At 44.4% G+C, this 23,371-nt stretch overlaps 1 protein-coding gene and 1 long non-coding RNA gene across 2 annotated transcripts; one reads left to right on the top strand and one right to left on the bottom strand.

Annotated features, from left to right (window-relative positions):
- Nucleotides 1-9,793: 9,793 nt before the first annotated feature.
- LOC115248007 (uncharacterized) lies at nucleotides 9,794-10,456 on the top strand. The gene is made up of 2 exons (XR_003887040.1): nucleotides 9,794-9,895; nucleotides 10,098-10,456. It is a non-coding gene; the product is annotated as an uncharacterized lncRNA (long non-coding RNA).
- A 3,113-nt stretch (nucleotides 10,457-13,569) lies between these two features.
- mmp16b (matrix metallopeptidase 16b (membrane-inserted)) lies at nucleotides 13,570-23,120 on the bottom strand. The gene is made up of 10 exons (XM_011616175.2): nucleotides 22,919-23,120; nucleotides 21,355-21,503; nucleotides 20,890-21,000; nucleotides 19,728-20,032; nucleotides 17,576-17,737; nucleotides 17,024-17,241; nucleotides 16,805-16,943; nucleotides 16,022-16,172; nucleotides 14,915-15,030; nucleotides 13,570-14,806 (listed from the first exon to the last, which is right to left on the bottom strand). Exons 1-10 carry the CDS (start codon nucleotides 23,042-23,044, stop codon nucleotides 14,445-14,447), a joined length of 1,839 nt encoding a protein of 612 aa, XP_011614477.2. The 5' UTR covers nucleotides 23,045-23,120; the 3' UTR covers nucleotides 13,570-14,444.
- Between the last annotated feature and the right edge of the window lie 251 nt (nucleotides 23,121-23,371).

Below are 23,371 nucleotides of genomic sequence, written 5' to 3'. Positions count from 1 at the left end.
TCCCATAATGTCCTGAACAACCACTACTATTGACTGTCTGGTTTTCACTAAACAATCAATAGATCTGGTAAAATAGATGTCTTTATTTTCCCCTTCAATTTTCCCCTAGTTGAAACTGAGGTCGGGCCTTAAATAACATTATCCACATTTGCAGTTTAATCATGTGTTTTTTAGTTCGTCAAGCAACAACAAGCTTTGGATCTCAACATAATTGGAAATAAGCACAGAGACACTAAATCATTTCAATCTTTTATTGGCATTTTGCCCGTCTGTAAACTAATACACCAAACAAAATGCAACAAAATAAAGATGTCACGTTCTAAAATCGGAATTTTTGTTCAGCGCTGCAGGTTGAGAGTCCGACTCCCAGGCAAGCCCATTCATTGGTCAACTCCATGAAGCCTGGTGACAAGTTGAGTCCACTTGCTAGAACACAAACATTCATTTAGGATCATAAAGCCATGCCACTGCTCAATATTGGAGATAGAGAAAATCAATTTGTTCGATTTGAGAGAAACACAATTTGTGCCGCTGAATGATTCTGGTCTCTGCACCCACCTGTCAGCAGGTTGTGGAGGTTGCAGTAATTTAGTCCATCATCCAGACGACTTGTGAACCCCTGAGACATGGAATTGGCCTAAAAAGCACCAGATAGATCAATACTCAAATGGATTTTTGTTGTGTTTCAGCTTGAGTTGAGAGAACAACTATAAGTGCTGTATGTGTGTCCAGAGGCAACCAGGTTGCTGTTAAAATCTATAAACTCTCTGAGTTTTGGTTTGATACAAACCAGCATCATCAAATGCAATATAAAAACTGTGCAACAGACAATATATAAAAGAATATCTTTACATGTTATTTGACATCAAACAAGCTATCACTGTAGACTGAATACTCCACAGAACCTAAAGATCCCAGCTACTCACACCAACACGACATCCTCCGGTCAGGATTGTGGGGCTGAGTGTGAAGGTGATGTTTTCACCCTGAGGGGCTGCAGCAGACGTGTGGTTGGCTTTGATGGAAAGAGGAGTGGCCGACACCAGCTGGAAAGGAGAAAACACTATTGATCCTCATACCTACAGATGAGACTTATTTCCGGTTCAGGGCAAAGGTCATTTACACAAACACGAGTAGATCTTACCGTGTAGCCACACTGTGCACATCCAGACATGGGGCTGAAAGCTTTGATCTGCTGAACTAACTTAGCGGCGACTTCGGCACAAGGTGTTCCAAAGAGCCTGGGAAGATTGATGGCGTTCAGCCAGGCTGGTGTCAAATAAAGGTTTTGATGATCTCAGACTCAGAATCAGGTCTTCAGACTCACCACAGGGCTTTGCAGAAGGCATGGTAAGCAGGAGCTGGAGGAGTAGGAAGAGCAGCCAGGCTGGCTAACAGCCCAGAGGTGGCAGCGAGCAGCAGCAGAGTCCTCATGGCTGGAGAGAAGCTGATGGTTCCTTCTTGAGGCTGAAGATCTGGGGTGAATGATGAGGGGGACGTTTCAGGAGAATTTATACTCACTCTCAGTCTGGTCATGAGGAAAAAAGTAAAGAGCCGTGAAACCATTCGTGTCTTGTGAGCATCGGAACAATGAAGGAGAATAAGATTGATTTGAGTTCTAAAGATTTCTGCGTTCCTCAAGTAGATGTAAACCACTGGTTCCCTTTGTTAGCCAGGACTGTGAGACCTCTGTCATTGTGGATGATCCAGAACATGTTATAAATGTTCCATCTTTGGTGGACATTTCTGTGACATCATGGAGGATAAAAAACTGCCATAACAAAGTGACTCTAGACTTTATTTGCCCTTCAGGGAAATTCCTTTTCTGCAGCACCGTCTCCATTTCCCAGATAATATCACCACAGGACAGAACTCAGTTCCTCTGAAGACAGATTTGTACAGAAAAACTGAATTAGAGACGAAGAAGAAATTAAACTGTCACACAACAGGTACAGTTTGAGGGGTCATTGGCATTTCCAGTGACCTGTAGCGCCTCCCAGAGGACAGAACACCACAGCGTTGGTGTCCAGAGTGACGACAGCCACCTGCAGCACCGTCCTGCCAGCTGAGAGGATTCATCAGGAAGTTCTATTGGTTATTTAAGCTGCATTCTTCTTCATTGGTGCCAAAGCTTTGGTGCTGATGTGGGGATAGTGGGACAGAGGCTAAAGGGAGTTGTTCCAGTGGGATATGGGGGTAGTTGTCACATTGCGTTGTTGTATAGAACAAGCAGGAATCACATGAGCTCTATTGTCATCACACATGACGTCATCTGTGTCATTCCTGCTTGTGGCGCTATGTGACATACACAAGAGTCCCAATTCAGCCAAATGTGCCATGTAACTGCCACGACTGATCAGTGTGAGGTTAATGAGCCAGTAGGTTTAGGAATTGTAATAAAACCTGGAGCAAACTGGATGAGAAGCTAATTATTTTATTCAATGGTAAAGCCTCTACATGTTTTTTCCTTTCCTTTCTTTTTTTAACCCTTGTGTGGTGTTCGGGTCTGTGGGACCCGTTTCAACTTTTTATTAAAAGAAATAAAAATAAGTAATAAAAATATGTTCAAAGAAATAAAAGTCACTAGTTTTAAAAAACCTTGCTTCACTTGTAAATTTGTTTGCACTCATATCTTGATTTTAATTGATTTTCTTTATTATGTTTTAAATAATAAGTTATAAATGTGACCTAACAAAGGTAAAGGGCAAATAATAAGCATATATATTGTTTATACTGCTTTTAATTGAGATAAGGTAAACATCTGTTCAGTATTTTAACATAAAAGTGTTTGATTGTGAGGCATTAGGCATCAGACCCACAAACGCTGGCTGAGTAACAACAATCTGAACATTACATAAGGGATAAAAAGCTGAACAGACAGTTAATATTTGGATTAAAAAACACTAATTCCCTCATTCAGATTTAAAATCCACAAATCTGGAACCGTAGAGAACTCACCTGAATTCTCATCTGTATGCGTAAAATCAAAGCCTTTTGGAATCTGGAACCAATCGGAGGAGACTCAGAGAACATGTGATGTTTCCAAATCTCAACTAATGGTAGTAGGAGAATAGGTACCACACACACACACACACATACACACACACACACACACACACACACACACACACACACACACACACACACACACACACACACACACAGATAGTGATCTGTCCTCTGTTTTGACATCCATTTTTATGCCTTTAATGTATCTTGGTTTTTGTGTATTTGGTCAGACCACACAAAAAAAAATTCTATCTGAATTAAAAACATATATTACAAAAGTCTTATTAAAGTTGTCATTTACAAAAGTGGAATTGTGTTAGTCGTGTTTCTCCCCACCCCCCAATTATTGTCAGTAACAGGTTTAGTTTAGATTAATGATTATTTACTGTCCCTGTTTGCTCTTTATAAATGAAAAGAAACAAACACTGAGCACTGATCAAAGACTTTCACCAGAATTATGGGACTTTGATGTCACAGTTTGGGCACAAATGAAGAAGAAAAGAGTCATCACTCAAATGAGCCTTCAGCCTGCAGGACGGTGCTGCAGCGGTCAGTTCTCACCCTGGACACCATCAGTTTGATGGTCTGTCCTCTGGGGGCGCTGCAGGACTCTGGAACTAATTTCAAACTGGACTTGATGCTCGACGTTTTTATTTATTTTTCATCAATTGAGACTTTTCCGTTCAACACATTAATGCTTGAGTCACTGCACCATTTAAATCATTGTACCTGCCTGTTTTTATAATGGAAGACGCGTCTCATCGTGCTGTTTTAAATGTGTCAAATACCAGTAAGCTGTGGACATCAGTATTATCTGAATAAAACAAACACAGGGAAAAATCAAATGATTTCAATCCTTTATTGGCATTTTCCCACTGTGCGCTATTTCACCAAATCAGAAAATGCATGAAAACCCTGAAGTCACATCCTGAAATCAGTAATCGAATTCGCTGCTGCAGGTTGAGAGTCCGACTCCCGGGCAAGCCCATTCATTGGTCAACTCCATGAAGCCTGGTGACAAGTTGAGTCCACTCGCTAGAACACAAACATTCATTTATGTTCATAAAGCCATGCCACTGCTCAATATTGGAGCTAAAGAAAATCAATTTCTTTGTTTTGAGAGAAACATAATTTGTGCTGCTGAATGATTCTGGTCTCTGCACCCACCTGTCAGCAGGTTGTGGAGGTTGCAGTAATTCAGTCCATCATCAAGACGACTCTTGATCCTGACAGAAATGGACTGGGCCTAAAATGCACAGCAAAAAAAGTTATTGCCTGTGTTGCTATCCCGTGGATTCTGTTCTGACAGTAATTGTGTATTTGCTGACACTCACAGCTACGCGACATCCTCCAGGGAGTTTTTCGGGGCTCAGTGAGAAGAGGATGGTTTCACCCTGAGGGGCTGCAGCAGACGTGTGGTTGGCTTTGATGAACCGAGAGGTGGCTACCACCAGCTGGAAAAATAGGAACATTTCTGTCTCATGCTGCCGTTGCACAATTGGTTTTTTCCTTTCACTTCTTGGGAAAAAGGTCATTTACACAAACAAAAGCAGATCTTACCGTGTAGCCACACTCTGCACAGCCAGACATGGGGCTGAAAACCTGGATCTGCTCAACTAATTTGTTGGAGACAACAGCACAAGATGTTCCAAAGAGCCTGAGAAGATTAAAGGAGATCATTTGGATCAGAGTCTAATAAAGAACACAGCTCTTCAGATCAGAATCAGGTCTTCAGACTCACCACAGGGTTTTGCAGAAGGCATGGTAAGCTGGAGCTGCAGGAGCTGGAGGAGTAGGAAGAGCAGCCAGGCTGGCTAACAGCCCAGAGGTGGCAGCGAGCAGCAGCAGCAGAGTCCTCATGGTTGGAGAGAAGCTGTTGGTTCCTTCTTGAGGCTGAAGATCTGGGGTGAATGATGAGGGGGACGTTTCAGGAGAATTTATACTCACTCTCAGTCTGGTCATGAGGAAAAAAGTAAAGAGCCGTGAAACCATTCGTGTCTTGTGAGCATCGGAACAATGAAGGAGAATAAGATTGATTTGATTTCTAAAGATTTTTGCGTTCCTCAAGTAGATGTAAACCACTGGTTCCCTTTGTTAGCCAGTACTGTGAGACCTCTGTCATTGTGGATGATCCAGAACATGTTATAAATGTTCCATCTTTGGTGGACATTTCTGTAACATCATGGAGGATAAAAAACTGCCACAACAAAGTGACTCTAGACTTTATTTGCCCTTCAGGGAAATTCCTTTTCTGCAGCACCGTCTCCATTTCCCAGATAATATCACCACAGGACAGAACTCAGTTCCTCTGAAGACAGATTTGTACAGAAAAACTGAATTAGAGACGAAGAAGAAATAAAACTGTCACACAACAGGTACAGTTTGAGGGGTCTTTGGCATTTCCAGTGACCTGTAGCGCCTCCCAGAGGACAGAACACCACAGCGTTGGTGTCCAGAGTGACGACAGCCACCTGCAGCACCGTCCTGCCAGCTGAGAGGATTCACCAGGAAGTTCTCAGGATCTTTGGAGTGACAGTCTTCTTTATTCAGCTGTGGACCAATAGTGTTTTCTCCTTTTCAAGCTGTGTTTTCAAATTTAAACACCATTAATATTTAGTATGTATTTGTTTAATATTTATTGATATTTTATAGTCACACACCTGGAACAGTCAAGAACTCACCTGTCTGATCATTGAGGAAATGTTCTCTGAGCTTTGGACAAACATTTATACGTTTCAATTCCACCTTTCTGCCTCTCACAGTTGTGTCGTCGACCCTGTTTGATGTCTGAGGCTTTATCCAGACCAGACACACACACACACACACACACACACACACACACACACACACACACACACACACACACACACACAGATAGTGATCTGTCCTCTGTTTTGACATCCATTTTATGCTTTCAATGTGTGTTGGTTTTTCTGTGTTTGGTCAGACCACACAAACATAATTCTATATGGAATAAAAACATATATTACAAAAGTCTTATTAAAATTTTCATTTATAAAAGTGGCATTGTGTTAGTCGTGTTTCTTTCTTTCCCTCAGTTATTGTCAGTAACAGGTTTTAGATTAATGATTATTTACTGTCCCTGTTTGTTCTTTATAAATGAAAAGAAACAAACACTGAGCACTGATCAAAGACTTTCACCAGAATTATGGGACTTTGATGTCACAGTTTAGGCACAAATGAAGAAGAAGAGTGTCATCACTCAAATGAGCCTTTAGCCTGCAGGACGGTGCTGCAGCGGTCAGTTCTCACCCTGGACACCATCAGTTTGATGGTCTGTCCTCTGGGGGGCGCTGCAGGACTCTGGAACTAATTTCAAACTGGACTTGATGCTTGACGTTTTTATTTCTTCCTTTATTGGCTGAACTGATTAATGTCTGAGTCACTGCACCTTTTAAACCAGGCCTGTGCTTTATAAAATGGCACATGAATATTTTTTTAAGTCTTTTAAGCACCAGGAAGCTGTGGACTTCATTATTATCGGAATTTATGAAAACACAGAGAACATCAAATGATTTCAGTCATTTATTGCCATTTTTCCTAATTCACCAATTCAAGTGCAAAAAAATCCTGAAGTCAAATCCTGAAATCAGTAATTGAAGTCGCTGCTGCAGGTTGAGAGTCCGACTCCCAGGCAAGCCCATTCATTGGTCAACTCCATGAAGCCTGGTGACAAGTTGAGTCCACTCGCTAGAACACAAACATTCATTTAGGATCATAAAGCCATGCCACTGCTCAATATTTGAGCTAAAGAAAATCAATTTGTTCGATTTGAGAGAAACACAATTTGTGCTGCTGAATGATTCTGGTCTCTGCACCCACCTGTCAGCAGGTTGTGGAGGTTGCAGTAATTTAGTCCATCATCAAGAAGGCTCGTGAACCCCTGAGACATGGAATGGGCCTAAAAAGCACCAGACAGATCAATAAACTCATGTATCATTCAAGAATGTACATAGATTTTTTAACAGGGATCAAACGAATGAACATTGTAGTTTGAATGACAGCTACTCACACCAACACGACATCCTCCGGTCAGGATTGTGGGGCTGAGTGTGAAGGTGATGTTTTCACCCTGAGGGGCTGCAGCAGACGTGTGGTTGGCTTTGATGGAAAGAGGAGTGGCCGACACCAGCTGGAAAGGAGAAAACACTATTGATCCTCATACCTACAGATGAGACTTATTTCCGGTTCAGGGCAAAGGTCATTTACACAAACACGAGTAGATCTTACCGTGTAGCCACACTGTGCACATCCAGACATGGGGCTGAAAGCTTTGATCTGCTGAACTAACTTAGCGGCGACTTCGGCACAAGGTGTTCCAAAGAGCCTGGGAAGATTGATGGCGTTCAGCCAGGCTGGTGTCAAATAAAGGTTTTGATGATCTCAGACTCAGAATCAGGTCTTCAGACTCACCACAGGGCTTTGCAGAAGGCATGGTAAGCAGGAGCTGGAGGAGTAGGAAGAGCAGCCAGGCTGGCTAACAGCCCAGAGGTGGCAGCGAGCAGCAGCAGAGTCCTCATGGCTGGAGAGAAGCTGTTGGTTCCTTCTTGAGGCTGAAGATCTGGGGTGAATGATGAGGGGGACGTTTCAGGAGAATTTATACTCACTCTCAGTCTGGTCATGAGGAATAAAGTAAAGAGCCGTGAAACCATTCGTGTCTTGTGAGCATCGGAACAATGAAGGAGGATGTGGTCATCGTGGTCATCACGAGTAGCGTCGTTAAAGTCAATTTTGCACGTTCTTTCCTTTTTTGCGTGTTTTGGGCTGATTTAAACCTTCTTTCTTCGGTGACACCCCTGATACCAGTGGTCAGAACATTTTTTCAACATTACGGAGGACAACAACAGAGACATTGATAACGAATGTAGACAATCAAGATTTGTAGACTGCAAACGTTAACAAATGCTAATAAATAGTAGCTAATTTAACTTAATTGAACCAGTTAATTAAACTGCATTTTTGATTAAAAGCTTCTAAAGACAGTTTGTGCCGAGCGGCCACTTTCTGACTTCCACCCACTGAAGGTTCAAAGAAAGAGTCACAAGTTTTGTGAGCCACATTGTTTCTGAGGTTTTGTTGATTTTACGCCTGTCAGTTCGGATTCAAGGGGAATGTTTGCGTCGAGCGTCAAAGACCACGAAAACAGCTGCGGAAGAGGAGGCAACGGCGTGATTAAATGCTCGATCAGGACCGTCAGCCACAGTGTGATCTGCACCCACGTGTGAGGACGATCACATTGTTAACACCATCACGTCTCAGCTGTGAATTTTTTCCGGACAATCCGCAATGTTTTGTTTTTGATGGTCAGTTTTAACAGGAAGAAACCTTGAGCAGGACCAGGCTCGTACTGGGGTTCCTCCTGATGGCTGACCATGTAAAGGAGAAGAAGTTGGGTAGAAAGAAGAGAGGAACAGACCAATATATTAGCCCCAGTGTGTTATCTGTCTGTGCAGGTCAGGTGGTGCGCTGCACATATGCGGACGGACATTTATTCCATGAAACTGGAGTTAAAGGTATCCAAATGATAATTAAAGCAAATTTTGACAATTGTATAAGTCAAATCATTAGCATCACTAATGAACTGCTTTTGATAGAGATTTTTTTTATTATATATTATCCTCTAGTTAAGGGTGAGGCTAGGACTGGGTTTAGGTTAGGGTCAAGGTGAGGTCAGGCATTTAGCTGTGTGTTACTGAGGACCTGGCCTTGGGTTTCACACTTAAATTCATCCACGTTGATCTGTTAACAAGGCAATGCCGTAAGTTTATGTTATATACTTGCCTGTATGATTTATGCAATATTTTCTGATTATTTGCAAAAATGTTTATAGATGAGTGCAATGTACTGTACAAACATCTGACTTGTACTGACAGCACACTACACTCCCCATTTTCTAAAATGAAGCCTTCAACAACAATACTTCCTCATTTCTAAAATGAGCACATAGATTTGTATCATCCAAATTTGCTGCCTTTAATGTAAATTTCCCATGAAAATGTACATATATATAAAGAAACAAACCCTACATGTATGCATTTATGCGCGTAGGAGCTCATCCCAGTCATCATCTTATGATCTTTAGGTTGTGTTCCTGTGGTCTGCCACATTTGTTTTGGTTAGTTCTGAAACATTCCATTTTACAATCCTGCCATTTAAACTAAATAAGAGCTTGACCTTCACAGCTAATGTCACGATACAATGGCTGTGTGTGTTTGTGACGATCCTTTAAGTGGATCTGCAGGCACATTGTCACCGCTTTATTGTCATGGGATGTATAAAAGCATTCAAAGCGAGGAACTCTCCAGGAGAAACCACCTACCGAACGGGCAGGATGACAGTCAGAGCTCTGCTGGTCGCGTCAACCTTCCTGCAAACATCCACCTCAGAAGAAGATAAAATCAGCTGCAAGGCAATATGGTAATAACGGTGCATGTATCCCTATTATTCCTGTTCATTGTTTCATCAGTAACCTTTTTTTTTTTTTTAAATACAAAATAAAAACAAGTTTTCCAAGGTACCCTGCTCAGAACCGTCCCAAGCTCTGGCGAACCAGGTGAACACTTGGAATTCCTCTCAAAAGTGGGACGATGACCAAGAGAGATGCATGTATGAGGTACTGTTGCTATCGTTGTTGCTGTTAGCTGGTGAAACACAAAGTGACGACGCATCAAGTGTCATTTTGGTCATTTTGTGGGATACCTTTAAAGTGTGTGTGTGTGTGTGTGTGTGTGCGTGGTGGGCATTAACCTTTGAATCTTTGTAATCTGTGTAAAAGTGTCACCAGCTCACCTTGAAATCAAGCACACCTCCCGTCGTACTGGAGTTTGGGTTCATCAAATCGACCACACCTTTCTGCTCAATCAGGGTAGGTTGGAGCGGTTCGTCTGCATTTTGTTTCCATTTGAGGCTTTCTATTCTTTAAGAAAGGGCTCAGTTTATCTTTTTTATTACTGCGAAGGGCATTTCCACCTCCTCCCAGAAAGCCTCCCCTCTGAACACATACTGTCAGAATTTGGGTTCCGATGGAACGGCTGGTTTGTGCTTCACACATTTCTGTTTTCAAACAGGAAGCGAGCCGACCAACCTGCCAGGCTACAAAGAGATCTGCCACCGCTCAATGTGTCCTCCAAAAGAGTCAGTGTCCTGTGGAAGGTTCTGACCCAGTTTCTGCCCAGAAGTAGTCGGTTGCAGTTCCCTGATCTGAGAACATCCAGAAAAGCCGAGTTGAGCTCCTCTTTATGTCGATCTTTAACATCTTTAACATGCAAACCTGTTGTTTTTCCTAAATTTCAGGTTCTGACCTTCCTAATACAGCAGCATCTGAAAGGTATCAATATGATCAACTCTCTTTTTTGTTTTACTATGTTCATGTTGTACTATTGTTAATAATAATAAACACAATTTATATCTCTTAAATATCCTGAAACACAAAAAATAACATCAATATTTGTTCAAAATATGAAACAGCTAAGATAGATTTTTATATTTTTCCAATTAAAAACACATTTTCACGCTGCAACGATCACTGCTCATCATCCAAAAAATGCCATTCATTCAAGTTTCTCTCTATTAAAGTTTCAAATGTATAAAGGATTTACAAAAAAACACGTATATTTATCAAAGACCTTTATGAAAGAGAAGGAATTCCTCATCAACCCTGTTGATTAAAGCATAGAAAAAAGACTTTGTAAAATATAGAAACAGTGGACGGATTTTTTTTTTTTAATTTACAGAATAAGATGTTACATCTGTTAACCATGTGCAGCCATTAGCTGACGTATCGAGGACAGTGGACATTTATTTGGCACTGAAATGACAGAAAAATGTCTCACTTTTGCTGCAGGTAGACAGAGATAATTCTGCTGGTATGAAGAAAAGTGACAGAATGCGCGACAAACCTATTTTTAATGGTCTTTGTTGTTTAAATTTCATAATTTGTGTCTCTCCACGGTGTTCTGCGTGACAGCCATCAGAGCTGAGCAGCACACCACCATCCAGGCTCGGCAGCTGCTGTCAGGGAAACCTATCTTTTCGGAAGCAAGCTCAAATTAATTTCCACATCACTAATTAAATGCTCACAGCTTTCATCACTTGTCAGAAGGTGTCAGAATTGCATCCATGCAGTACTTCCTGCGCTCTTGCCTCCTGTGCAGCTCTCTTAAGGGTTTCCTTCACTCAGATTAGCACTAGAAACCAAGAAGAATTTTAATCCGGCATAACCTCCTTCAGAACAGGTTGCTCTCCACTTCAGTTACCATGGTGATTTAATTAAGCATACAAACAAAAAGGTTAGTTGGGACACGCAACACATAATGTGTCATATATTTGTTCTATATTATATTTGTAAAGGCCTTCATCAAAACAGAAAAAATACCACTTTTATTACTGTCCCTGCTTAAATTAGTAGAATACTACAATTAATACAAAGTTTTGCTTTAACATTATTAACAGCAACATTAAAACTGACTGCTCGTATCTTGATTGTCATCCCAAACCTTTGACAATGAAGCTCCAATACGGAGGCAGAATTCTGGTCCTGATTCTGGGTCGTAACATCAATAAAGGGTTTAATCGGGGGGGGTAAAGTTGTTGTATCTGCTGTGGTCTCAAGTGAGGATGGAAGACTTCATCATCAAAAAACCAGGCAGGGAAAAAGCCCAGACTGATGTGTCTAATCCTCTATTTGTGTGTGTCTAATTATGTGCACAGAGCCTTTGTTTCTCAGTTTTTCATGGGAGATTAGTTTATTTTTCCCCACGGATCACTACAGCGACATCTAGTGGCCAATATATGCAATTCAAATAAAGAGTTTCCCTTTCCAAGCAAAGCTATTTTTTAAAAAGATGAAAAAAAAAACTCTGCAAAAGGAGGAATCTGAATTTTCAGTGGGTATTCTAAATAAATACGGTGGTACAATTGCTGCAACATCCTTGAATAAAATAGATGACGGCAGCTTAATGAGTGTTTTGCCTGGGGAAGAGGGCTACCTTGGGCAACAGACAAATATCCTTTCACGGTGCTTTTAATTGGAACGCTTTTGTGTGAGCAGGAAACAAGGACACAGTCATTATGCACATGTTTATTTACAACAAAGCATTTCTTTATAGGCAGATAAAAATGTCTCCGTATGACTATATACAGTCTCTCTATGCACATTTTATGCAGTATATTTCTCATACAATATGGCTTGAAGTCCATACTGCATGTTGATGTTGACCGCTGTTAAATGCTCTTCATGTCCTCGGCCTTTCTACTCTCCTTACAGTGTGTGTCAAGGCAGCACATTGAGACTTCATGCTTACACACATCTATATGTTGATGTATTGGAAATATGTAACATTTCAATATGTATCTGTCAAACCATGGCAAATAAACCATACCTGCAGGAGAGCGCCCTCTGTTGTCGGGGTAGAAACGCCATGTTTACGAGGACTGAGCTGGATTAAACTGAGGAAAAAACGCATTTTGATCCTGCTTACTGTTGAACTGTTTGCCCTCAGTAGGACTGGGCTGGAATATTAAAAGTTCTGGTGACAAAGGGAGCGAATACTGCTCCATTTCTCCGGCTACCCTTTATTCACACGCACCGGCGCTGTCAGAGCAACCACAAACCTGCAAGCTCAAGAACCCCACGCATAACATGGAGGGTTGGTTGGTTTTCTTTTTTCTTTCTTTTTTTTTGCTTCCACAGCTCAGCCCTGTTTTAAGCCAGAAGACATACAGGTACGAGGATTTGTTGACTCCATCATGGCGGATGCCTCGGTGCTGCTCTACAGATAAATGAAACATCGATTGGATCAGCAAAGGCAGATACTAAAATCAGATTTAAAGCCCTTCACATGTCATTCTCTGCTTCATCACGAGAAACAGCAGTGTTATTCAGGTTAACGCCTAATTATTGTTACTCCTCGGTCGATCGAACTGCTCTTATGTACAATTAACATACTCAATTTAGTTTGTTCTAGTTCACTTATATTCGTGTTAATTCCAACAATGTTAGACTAGGTTTATAGAAATGTATTAGTAATTAGTGAATGTAGCATTTTGTGTAAAGCTAATTGGCAGCTGCTGCCACAGCTCATAAAGCAGCTTTGTATCATTATTTAGACTCTTTTTCCGTTTCAGACTTTTACTTTTCAGTGCCTTACATTAAATCAACTTAATTCTAATGTGGAACAGCACCAACATGCCTGTAGCGATGAGAACGCTCATTGCTGTTCTCATGGGCTCGCTTTATCTCCTGCTACATGAAGGATGCAAGCGTCTCGAACCTTATATGATGGCGGCTACGGAACCGCGGATCGATAAATCTGTTTACAATGTGTGGAAGGTTACTGAGTAGATTAGGGTCCGACCTTGGGGAAGCAGGATTTGAGCTGCACAATCACTGACACTACAGTACATCTGGGCACAGTACGTATCGTGTGGCTCAGCACACCCCCACAGAAACAACCCCCCCCCCCCCCCCCCCCCCCTTCCTCCCCCCTACAACTCAGGTGAAGCAGTAAATAATAGCCGGTGAATTCCTTTTTTTTCTTCTTTTTTTGCACAACCTGGCACACGACTGTCCGCCGTCACTGCTTTTGGAAGAGCATCCTGGGGCTCTTTGTGTGCCTCATTGTCACTCGCCGTCCAGAGCAACATGGAGAGGAGGGAGTTAAAGCAATCTGTGATTAAGGCAGTCTCATAAATATTGCAGAGAGGTTTGTGGCTCCTGTTTTTAGAGATAGACTGCCACCACAGTTCCTGGAAGGGCTTCCTATCTCTACAGATTAACGAGCAGACGGGCGGATGAGACCGACGAAAAAAAAAAAAATCAAATCTGAATGCGATGCAACAATGTTCGATCTACTGAGGGAGAGAGAGAGAGAAAAAAGATCCACTCGAAAGAACCATCGAGCAGTAATCCTCTTTGGAAGAAAAAGGTCATATTTGGTTTATGTTTTTGTCATCCGCAAAATGAGCAATCGTTCGCAGGACCACGAGTAGTTAAGAAAAAAGAAAAGCACAGCCGAAATTGAATTCAGGATTGAAAGTAAAGAATTGGACCGTGTCGAGCTCGTCCACCGAAGTCGGAGCTAGTGGCTTTTTAAGCAGCGTGCAGAGACGAGGATCGACAAGTTCCATTTTACAGTAGCTTGACTCTGTCTCTCTTAATTGAGTTCATTCCACGACACAGAAAGAAGCCGGAGGAGATACACACGTCTTAGTAAAACCCGGAAGGCCTCAGCTGAGTTCTGCTGATAGTCTCCCCCTCTTGCAGCGCTCTCATTACATCCTCAGTCAGCGATTGAAGGTGCCGCCGTGGAAATCCTGGTGTTCTGTAGCCTTTACAGTGCTTCCAATTACTGTACTTGGGGCTTCAAGTAATGACAAGACCTTTATCGCGGCTCCACACTCCTCCCTGTACACACTCAGACCCACTCCTGCATGGAGCGCTTGCAGTACAGTATGTGGCGCTGCGTGCTCTTCCTCCTGAACTGGAACACGGTGTAGAGGAGGACCATCATGCACAGCGCCAGCACGCAGGGGATGGCGATGGCCACCGCTTTCTCCGTGCCCCCCGTGCTGTCCAGTTTGATCACCACATCCATGTCGCCGTTGTCGTAGTGGCGCTCCTCTGCCACCGGGGGACTCCAGTCCCACTCGTGATCGGCAGGCAGGCCGTCGCAGCCCATGAAGTCCCTCAGGATGGACCGCGGGTAGCCGGGCTCCACTCGAAGCAACTGGTTGTTAAACTTCCAGTATTCCTTCCCCTTGTAGAAATAAGTAAAACCTAGAGCGTGGCAGGAGACAGCAAATTGGATTTTTCTTCAGAATATTTGTCTGCGCTTAATGAAAAGAAAATGAAATCAAAATGCAAATCTGGAAAAAAAAAAACAACCATTAGCTTTATCCACAAAAGCCCCTTGTGGCGAGTCAGGGATGCCTTTCCACACAGTGATGGGCTTGGGGTAGCCTGGATCCATAGTCCTCATGTCCTCGTTGTACCTCCAGTATCTGAAAGAGAGGACAAGAACAAGAGTCAGAGCGGAGGTGTGATCATTAATCCTGACCCCCAGTAATAGTCTGCTGCCTTAGGTTAATCCTGAGGAGAAGGAAATTACACCAATTTAAACAAAATATCTTAATGAGGCACCTTTAACAAATCCATCAAGGGGCCAAATCAAATGAGGCCAAGGAACCAATGTGAAATTGGGGCGGGAGTCTTTGATTCTGGCCATGTGAAGACTTCCACCAGCACTCAGACGGGAGCAGAAGGCGGCCTGTTGAGAACTGAGCTGCACCGAGAGGCCGTCCAAGCTGCAATTTTTAGCTCGTGTCAAACATGAAAAGTACAAGAGGTTCCACGACGGGCCTTCTGTTGCGGACTCACTGACATCTTAGCTGTGTTTAACGCCAGGCAGACGTGACTTTTGCTCCTCCGTGCCAGTTTTCTTTCATCCGCAAATATGATTCACGACGCGGCGTCGGACAGATTGTCCAGCCTGTCAAGACGTGCAGGATGAGGGAGGACAAAATCATGACAAAGCATGACCGCGGGGTCACCTGATCTATTACTGCGACAGCTTTAAAAACATGTTAGTCCTGCTGCCGCATTGTCAAACTTTAGGGGGAGGGGTAAAAGCCTGGTTCGGTGCTGCTGGAGGGGGCCTAATGTGCGCACACATGAATCAATAACAATGCCAGCAGACGATATACATCAATTCTTTGATGATGAGCTATTAAACGCACCGTTAGAATGTTCCTCGGAATGCAGGCTAATCTAGAGACGTGCCGATCGATTCGTGCACAAAAATCGTTACGTTTCTCAGGAGGAACAGGTTCCAAACACAGAAAAGAAAAACACAAGGAATGAAAAGTCTTCAGTCCCCCGAAATTGCTGTATTTAGCAAAAACCTTTTTGGAATATAAAAGATTTCAAAAGAAATGTTTGTTTCCTAGAGCTGCTCTCCCTGTTCTGAGGAGGTCAGAGTCATCCTGCACAGACCTGTCTCCTTTAAAGAAGTAGGTCTTGGCCACGTCCTCCCACCAGACGGCGGTCTCAATGCTCTGCGTCGGCATTCCTCTCCCGAACAGCGAGATGTCCTGAGGGTACGAAGGCTGGAGAGTTGTGTCTTTGAAGACCCAGAAACGGCTTCCTAAAATAGACACCGAAAGTTGGGAAGTGTTGAGACGAAGACATTAAGTTCACGTTGAACCAAACCTCAGGCATTCCAGCACTCTGCGTGGATTCTATCTATTTCTACCACAGCGGGAGAACGTCTGCACGCGCTCGCGTAGCTTTATCTATGATACAATAAACAATAAAGAGCTCTCAAACCCTGCAGTCTAGTTTTCATGTTACATTTATTGAATTGTGGCATTTAATTCTGCCTCTGACAGAGCTGCTGTAATGGAGGAGCTAAGACTCACGAGCACACACATGGAGTTAAGTCTCCCAGCGAGAATAAATAAAGCAAGAGGACCCCCCCCCCCCCCCGTTCCTGATCCCGCTGGTGACAGATGTCATGTTAATCTGCCTGATGGATGGATGACTGTTCTGGACCTGAACCCATTCTGTTACCACAGAGGAAAGAAAACAACCACACGGACACGCGGTGCTGCTAAATGCTGAGCTTCCTGAACTACTCATCACACACGCCGGAATCTGCAAAGCAAGCTAATTCCACATTTATTAACGAGTTAAAAGAGAAGAAGAAGGAAAGATCACAGTGCATCAATCAGTATAAAAAAGGTTCGAATGCTGCTGCGTCTCGTGTGTTCACGCTACCTTTGAAGAAGACGAACTTCCCTTCGCTGTTTTCATACACCGCATCAATTTTGGCAGGTAATCCTTTCCAGAAGTGGTTGATCTGCATTGGATACCCGGGCACCACCGAGTTGTCCCGCACCCTCCAAAACCACTGATCCTACAAAAACACATGATATATTGTTTCCTCGCCACCACCGCCACCACCACCATCATCATCATCTCCTTCTTCTTCGCTACCTTGAACACAAACAGCTCCTGTCGGAGGATGGCCAGAGTGTTGAAGCCTCCGTCACAGATGTTGGGTTTGGAGTTGGGGTTGGAGGGCTTGGCCCCCTGCGGTGGGCGATGAGGTCGGGCGTGGCGGTCGTGCTTGCGAGGGTCCGAGGGCTGGAGGAAGCGCGGAGGAGGGACCGTGGGCGGGGGCCTGGTCGGCTGAGGCGCTCTATCTGGTGGACCTACGCAAACACACCGATAATCCAGATCCTGACCGAAAAATATTTATCTGTGGCACCGATTATTGCTTCGCGTTGACTCATGTTATGAAACGCCCGACGGCTGCTCGCTTCGTCAGCTGACACCTGGTGTTTACTGCGTTCCAGCCGAGAGCGACAGCAGCGTCCGTCACGACTACCTGGATCTAGATTTTCTACTCAAGCACGACTGCTTCATCAACTCGTCTAACTTTGCTCTGAGGGCTTTATCCACTTCTCGTTATCTGCGAAAGAGTCGTTTCATCATCAACGAGCATCTCTGATGTTGACACTAGAGAGAGAATTATATATGAGTTACCGTAGATTTTCTGAATGCCCTGCAGATCATCGTGAGGTAGTTTGAAGTTGTCTGTGTCCATGTACTGGTAGAAAGGAGCCATGATAGCGGTGGGGTCGTTAGAGTGCTCCAGGCCGAGAGCGTGGCCGAGCTCGTGCACCGCAACCAAAAACAGGTCGTTCCCTGGAGAGGAGGAGAGGCCTTGAATGCACCACAGGAAAAGACAAATGGTACAGGAGAAACAAAAGCAGAACGCTATAGCACACACACACACACGCACACACACACATGCACACACAGAGCTGCATATTTTCTTCTTGCTTTTTATGCTCAGCACTTTGGTCACCACGATATAAATCAAGACTTACTGATTAAATATTGAGTATTTGGCCAGTTTAATCACTTCTATAGGAAGTTGTGCTTTAGGATTTAGGGTTTATGCAGTAGCTGCTTCAAAATAGGGGACTAAGCAAGTGTTTTAAAACATGGTGACAAGCCATGTGATCGTGGATGGATAAGATTGTGGAGATACGAGATGTCGTTGCCCTGGCAATGAAAAACAACGCTAAACCCACTCTTACGTAATACCCCCGAATGTACACAAACATCAGTTTATCATGTCAAGGCCATTTTCACAGGGTTGACCTGAATTAGAAATAAATGCCTTATTCCTACAGAGTGACTGAATTTGTCCCAGGGGACACTGTCGTCATCTAAAAACGTGATATCCACCCCCCTCCAGCGCGACCACAGACACCAGGCCGGCATCTAAAAGGTTTCACTACCCCCTCCTGCAATTATCTCACATAAACAGCATCTTCCATCTCACCTAAATTATCCTGCAAAAAAAACTCCCTGGAGACGGGCCGGAGATGCCATTAGCACACATGTCAACATGCAACATTCACTGTTCCGCTGCTGTGAAAGCCCATTAAAGCAGCTTTCCCGACACACAGGGCGGGATGGGGGCCCTTTAGAATCAACCTCGCCGCTCAGCAAATATAATCATGCAGGGAGGAGTGCTCTCATGTAAATGCAACGGGAGCCCCTCTTGCATTAAGGCAATAATCAAATCTCGAGGGCGACTGTGGCTCGTCGTATCATTTTTTCATTAGCTTATCAAAATAGCTTAATGGTCGATGGAGTCGCCAGTTTATGGAGATGAGCAGCAACAAAGACGCCTTATCTCCGTGTTTGGACTCTGGCAGCACCCCCCGCCACACATGTAAAACATGACACATGAGGTGTGGCACCATTTATCATGAAGTCCTAACTCGCAGATCTATATTACATAACGACGGTATAACAACAACACACATCAACTCAGAGAGTATCAGCCTTATCTCAGATTCGGACGCTCCTACGCTTGTGTGGAGGTGTCGGAAGTGAGGGGTGTGAAAGCCTTTTGTGCTGTAAAATCTGAATTTAAGATGTTTAAATAAATGACAGAGGCCGCTTCAGTATTTCATGCTGCAAAATGGGTACAATGGCATAAAGATCCTACAACACACGACGTTCAACCGGACTGAATGGAGCCGAATCAATACTACAAGGTACTGGTGACCTCTGGCTGCCTTTGAAATGTAATATAACACTAAAATACAACAATAGGACAAAACACAGAATCTATGACAGCCACCATATTAGAAGTCTTACTCACTACATTACAGAATAAAAGACAGTACTATGTGATATATAACAACTGACCACATTCCATCACATTCCACTCGCTATAAACGGAATAGCTGAAATTATGTGGGAAAGGAGCTTGAGGATGGACCTGCCATGCAGGAGACCTACAGGGAGACCCGAGAGCGGCTCTAAGGACGTTGTTTTAGAGGACGTGAGGTTGGTATGTGTGAGAGGAGAGGATGCAGAGGACAGAGGGTGATGGAGACCGCGGTGACAGCCGAAAGTAGAAGAAGGGGAATGTCCTAAAATAGCTGCCTGTCCTGTCTTCTGCGGAGCCTTTTATGCAGATATGACGGGAGGCTAATGACGGATGTTGAAGTGTGTCTTCACGGAGCACAGCTGGATCAAAGATGCGTCACTGTCTCTATTTAATCTGTCCTCCATATTCCGTGGTAAATTCATGTCCTCCCGCTGTCCTCCCGCCAGCCCGATTTCTATCAGTGATTATCTCTCCCTCATCATGGCTGCTGTCTTCGCTTACCGTCATGGTTCGGATTCCCCAGGGTCCAGGGTTCATCTGAGTCAAAGTGTGTGTCCCCTCCTATTCCCGGGCCTGGGAAATAGGCGTGGGCAAGGAAACCGCCCTCGCCGTCGAAGGGCGAGCTGTCGCCGTGAAACCCCGAGGCGAAGATGATGGTGATGTCCACGTCACGCCTGCCAGTCTCCAGGGCGCTGTAAGGAACAGCCTCAAAGCGTAGGGGAGTCACACCCTGCCACACGTCAAAGGCCCGCCTGATGGCGTCGTGAGTCTCCCGGGCCCCCACTTTTGGCGTGACATTTTTGATGCTTTGGAGGGAAGGACAAAGGAGACACGTGGGTGAGAAAAGCCTAGTTTAGCTCGTGAACGTACATTCAGAGGAGGTATGCACATTTTTCACCCGTCAAGGCGGCGGCAGGAAATAAAAGAGAGGCAGCACTTGACAACTACTGCAGGCCCAGCAGCTTTTATTGAACTTTCACCACGCCAATCGTTATCAGTCGCTGGCAGGCTGAGAGGGATGGGAAATCTTCCTCCCTCTCCACTCATTTTCAAGAAAAAAAAAGTGGATTCAGAGGCGGCACGGGCTCAGCACAGATTGACATTCTATTAGAAGAGGTGGCTCATCAATTCGAAATTGTGGAGGGATTTGAATAAATTGCCAGTGTTATCTTCCAGTACCGCTGTAACCTGTTAATTTCCAGTGGTGCCAGAGTCCTTTTTATTAGTCTTTCTGAGAACCTATTAAAAGCCGCAGCTTAATCAGGCCAGATAAGATGAGTGTGTGAATATCCGTGATGAGAATTTGGACACTGTTAAGAAGAGAGAGGTTTGTAGGGGGTTTCGATTGTTTAATAAAAGGCAGCCACCGATCTGCACGTAAACCAGCTAGCACGGCTAATCTGGCTCCATTGGACATGAAACAACAACAAAAAAACATGTTCACAGCCCATATGGGTGAATGTTTGTGTTGATTTGAGCGCGTCGGCTAAATATATATTGCGTGACGTACTCCAGCGGTTGCTATGGCAACGGAGCGCATGTGATGTCAGGTGACGAGGCGGAGAAGGAGAGACGGAGGAGGAGGAGAGCTGGGGAAATTAACACACTAAGTGCTGCCGTTCTCAATGGTCTCCATGACAACTACCTCTACTCCACTTCTCACCTGTAGGTGATGTGTGCACGCTGCCACTTTTGTCCCGTCAGCGCATATCGCCGCTTCCGCGACCTCGAAGCACTTTTGTCGGGGACGCCGCAGCGAGGCTTTTGCATCCAACTGAGAAAGAAAATGATGATGAGGAACACAGATAAACACATAAGGCAAATGATCAAGTATGCTTAAAATCCTAATCAAACTGCTCCAGGGCTGAGAGCACGAGAGGTGTCGCTTTGTCAGACTTTATTCAAACTTTGTTTACACAATTAATTAATCATCCCGTGGAGCAGCTCTCACCTCGGTGTGATATCACTGCGTCAGCATTTGTTACAGCCTTGAACTGAGACTTGTATCAGGAGTGTTAATGGGGGGGGGGGGGGGGTTCAGAAGCTGACATCTTTTTCCATTCTCCATTAATTCATTCACACATTAGGAGCACTTCTTCTTCTCCTCTTAGCTTGTTTGCATACTCACTCTTTGGTTCTCTCATCCAGCGTCCCTGTGACATTCAGCCCATAGACGCGCTGCATGGAGGCGATGGCTGAGTGCATGGTGTGGGCCGAGCGCATGGCAGACATTCCCGGTTCTGTGCGGTGAAGGTAGCCGTACCTCTGTAGCCATCCCTGTGATGGGGGGGGGAATAACGTGCATGTTCAGCAAATTAAATTTTCAACATGATTTTTTTTTTTTAGTTTTGTTTCCAACGCCTCAGAAATTCCTCCGCAGCTGTGGATGGTGCATCTTGCTTGACAACAGTCACCCTCCCTGAACTTCGCACTAAGCAGCCAATCCCATCGTGAAAATCAATGCAAATATGGCTGCACAGCCTTGAGCTAGCAGCCCACAGAAGGCTGAGGTGACTAACCGTTGCTACCAGTCTGATGTATAAAAACACTGAGAAGGAGCCGCTGCCGCTGCCGCTGCCGCTGCCGCTGCTGCCGGGTTTATATTTAGCAGCACAGAGTGAATAAAATGCTTAGAAGCTTTACTGAGGTGGAATTTACATGTAAACACTCTGCGGTGGTTTTAGCATTAGCAGCAGATTTATTCTTTGCCTGCATTTTCCCTCAAGGCTCTCTGGTCATCAGTCAAACTGTTCGCATTTGAATCCCATCCAGTGACCTTATAATGTTTGTGTCTTGCGGCTGCTGCTCACTTTGGATGCGCAGGACAGTGGCCCTGTCTCCCCTCGCCCTGCACACACAGATCGCGGCTATATGCCGTGGTCAGAGGTGACAGCATCATCTGCAGGGGGGGGTCAGCCTCAGATTCAGTCTGAAGATAAGTTGTTCACACAGCACGGAGCTGCTTCCTCATCACTACATGGACGCTACGATAGCCCAGCTGGCTTTCTCCTCTGTCTACCCCTCCCTTTTGGGCCTCTATCCCACTTTGTGCTGAGCTAAATGCCTTGTTTATCCCCCTTCACCCCTGTTGATTTGTTTCCTGTGTGTTGTTTGCTCAAAGGCAGATCTCAGAGCGATATCTGTCAGTTTTCAGCAAGCTGTAAAATTGAATTTGTCTGAGCGTGTGTGTGTGTGTGTCTGTGTGTGTGAGCTTTCTTCACCATGATAGGAGGGATGTCTGAGGTGAAGATGAAAATAACACCAATTAATAAGGTGCATCAGGATCCGATTCCATTAAATGACTGAATCTCCTTAAACATGGCCCTGCCAAAGCGTGCATCATTTCAACAGAGGCTGCACCTCACGGAGAAAACACTCTGGTCCGAGATTGTTTTTCTAAAACACACCAGAAATAGACCTTTCTCGGTGAAATCAAATCCCTGCTGCACGTTTGGCAGCAGTGGGCTGAATCAGCTCACGGACGGCGGTGTTATAAAAATGAGCATCCTTTTATTTCATAAACGAGGGATGCTGTTTTGCACAGGGTTATTATGGATCCATCTTGTGCGTTATGGTAATTGTAGCCACGGATGGCTCCAGAGATGTTTTCGCTTTACACGCCGAGGCAGATGATGTGGAGGAGAGAGCACGGTCATTTATAATAACCAGGCAGGGGAGGCCATTCATCTTACCTCTACGTTGAAATGATAGTTCTCCCCGGATACGGCGAACGGATTCCAGAACAGAAAATGCAAGCAGAAGGCTGCCGCGTAAAAGCAATCCGATGGTTTTGTTTTCCTGCAGGATACTAAGGTCATAATGACCCGTTTTTTCCCCCAAGTGATTATTAGAAGAAGCCGCCCGTCTGTTGTGGCTCTATTGTCAAATGGAACTCATCAGTCGAGATGGTTCAGACGAGAACCAGAAAACCTGGAGCGCGCCTTTCATCAAATCCCAGCGGTGGCATCGAACGTCCCGGGTGTCAAGCGAAGATCAGGCTGCGTGTCGAAGCCGCTGCTCTCGCCATTCTTATTTACATCAGGGGCTCTCATCTACCCAGCAGCATCAATGGCCATGTACAGTACCTAGTCTGCGCAAGAGAGCCTCCCTCCCCGAACTCGACGCCTGCGCTTTGATTCCTCACA

The sequence above is a fragment of the Takifugu rubripes genome, chromosome 22 (genome assembly GCF_901000725.2).
Source record: "Takifugu rubripes chromosome 22, fTakRub1.2, whole genome shotgun sequence".
NCBI lineage: Eukaryota > Metazoa > Chordata > Actinopteri > Tetraodontiformes > Tetraodontidae > Takifugu > Takifugu rubripes.
The sequence above is the reverse complement of the archived record's forward strand: the minus strand, read 5'-3'. Positions and strand labels throughout refer to the sequence as shown.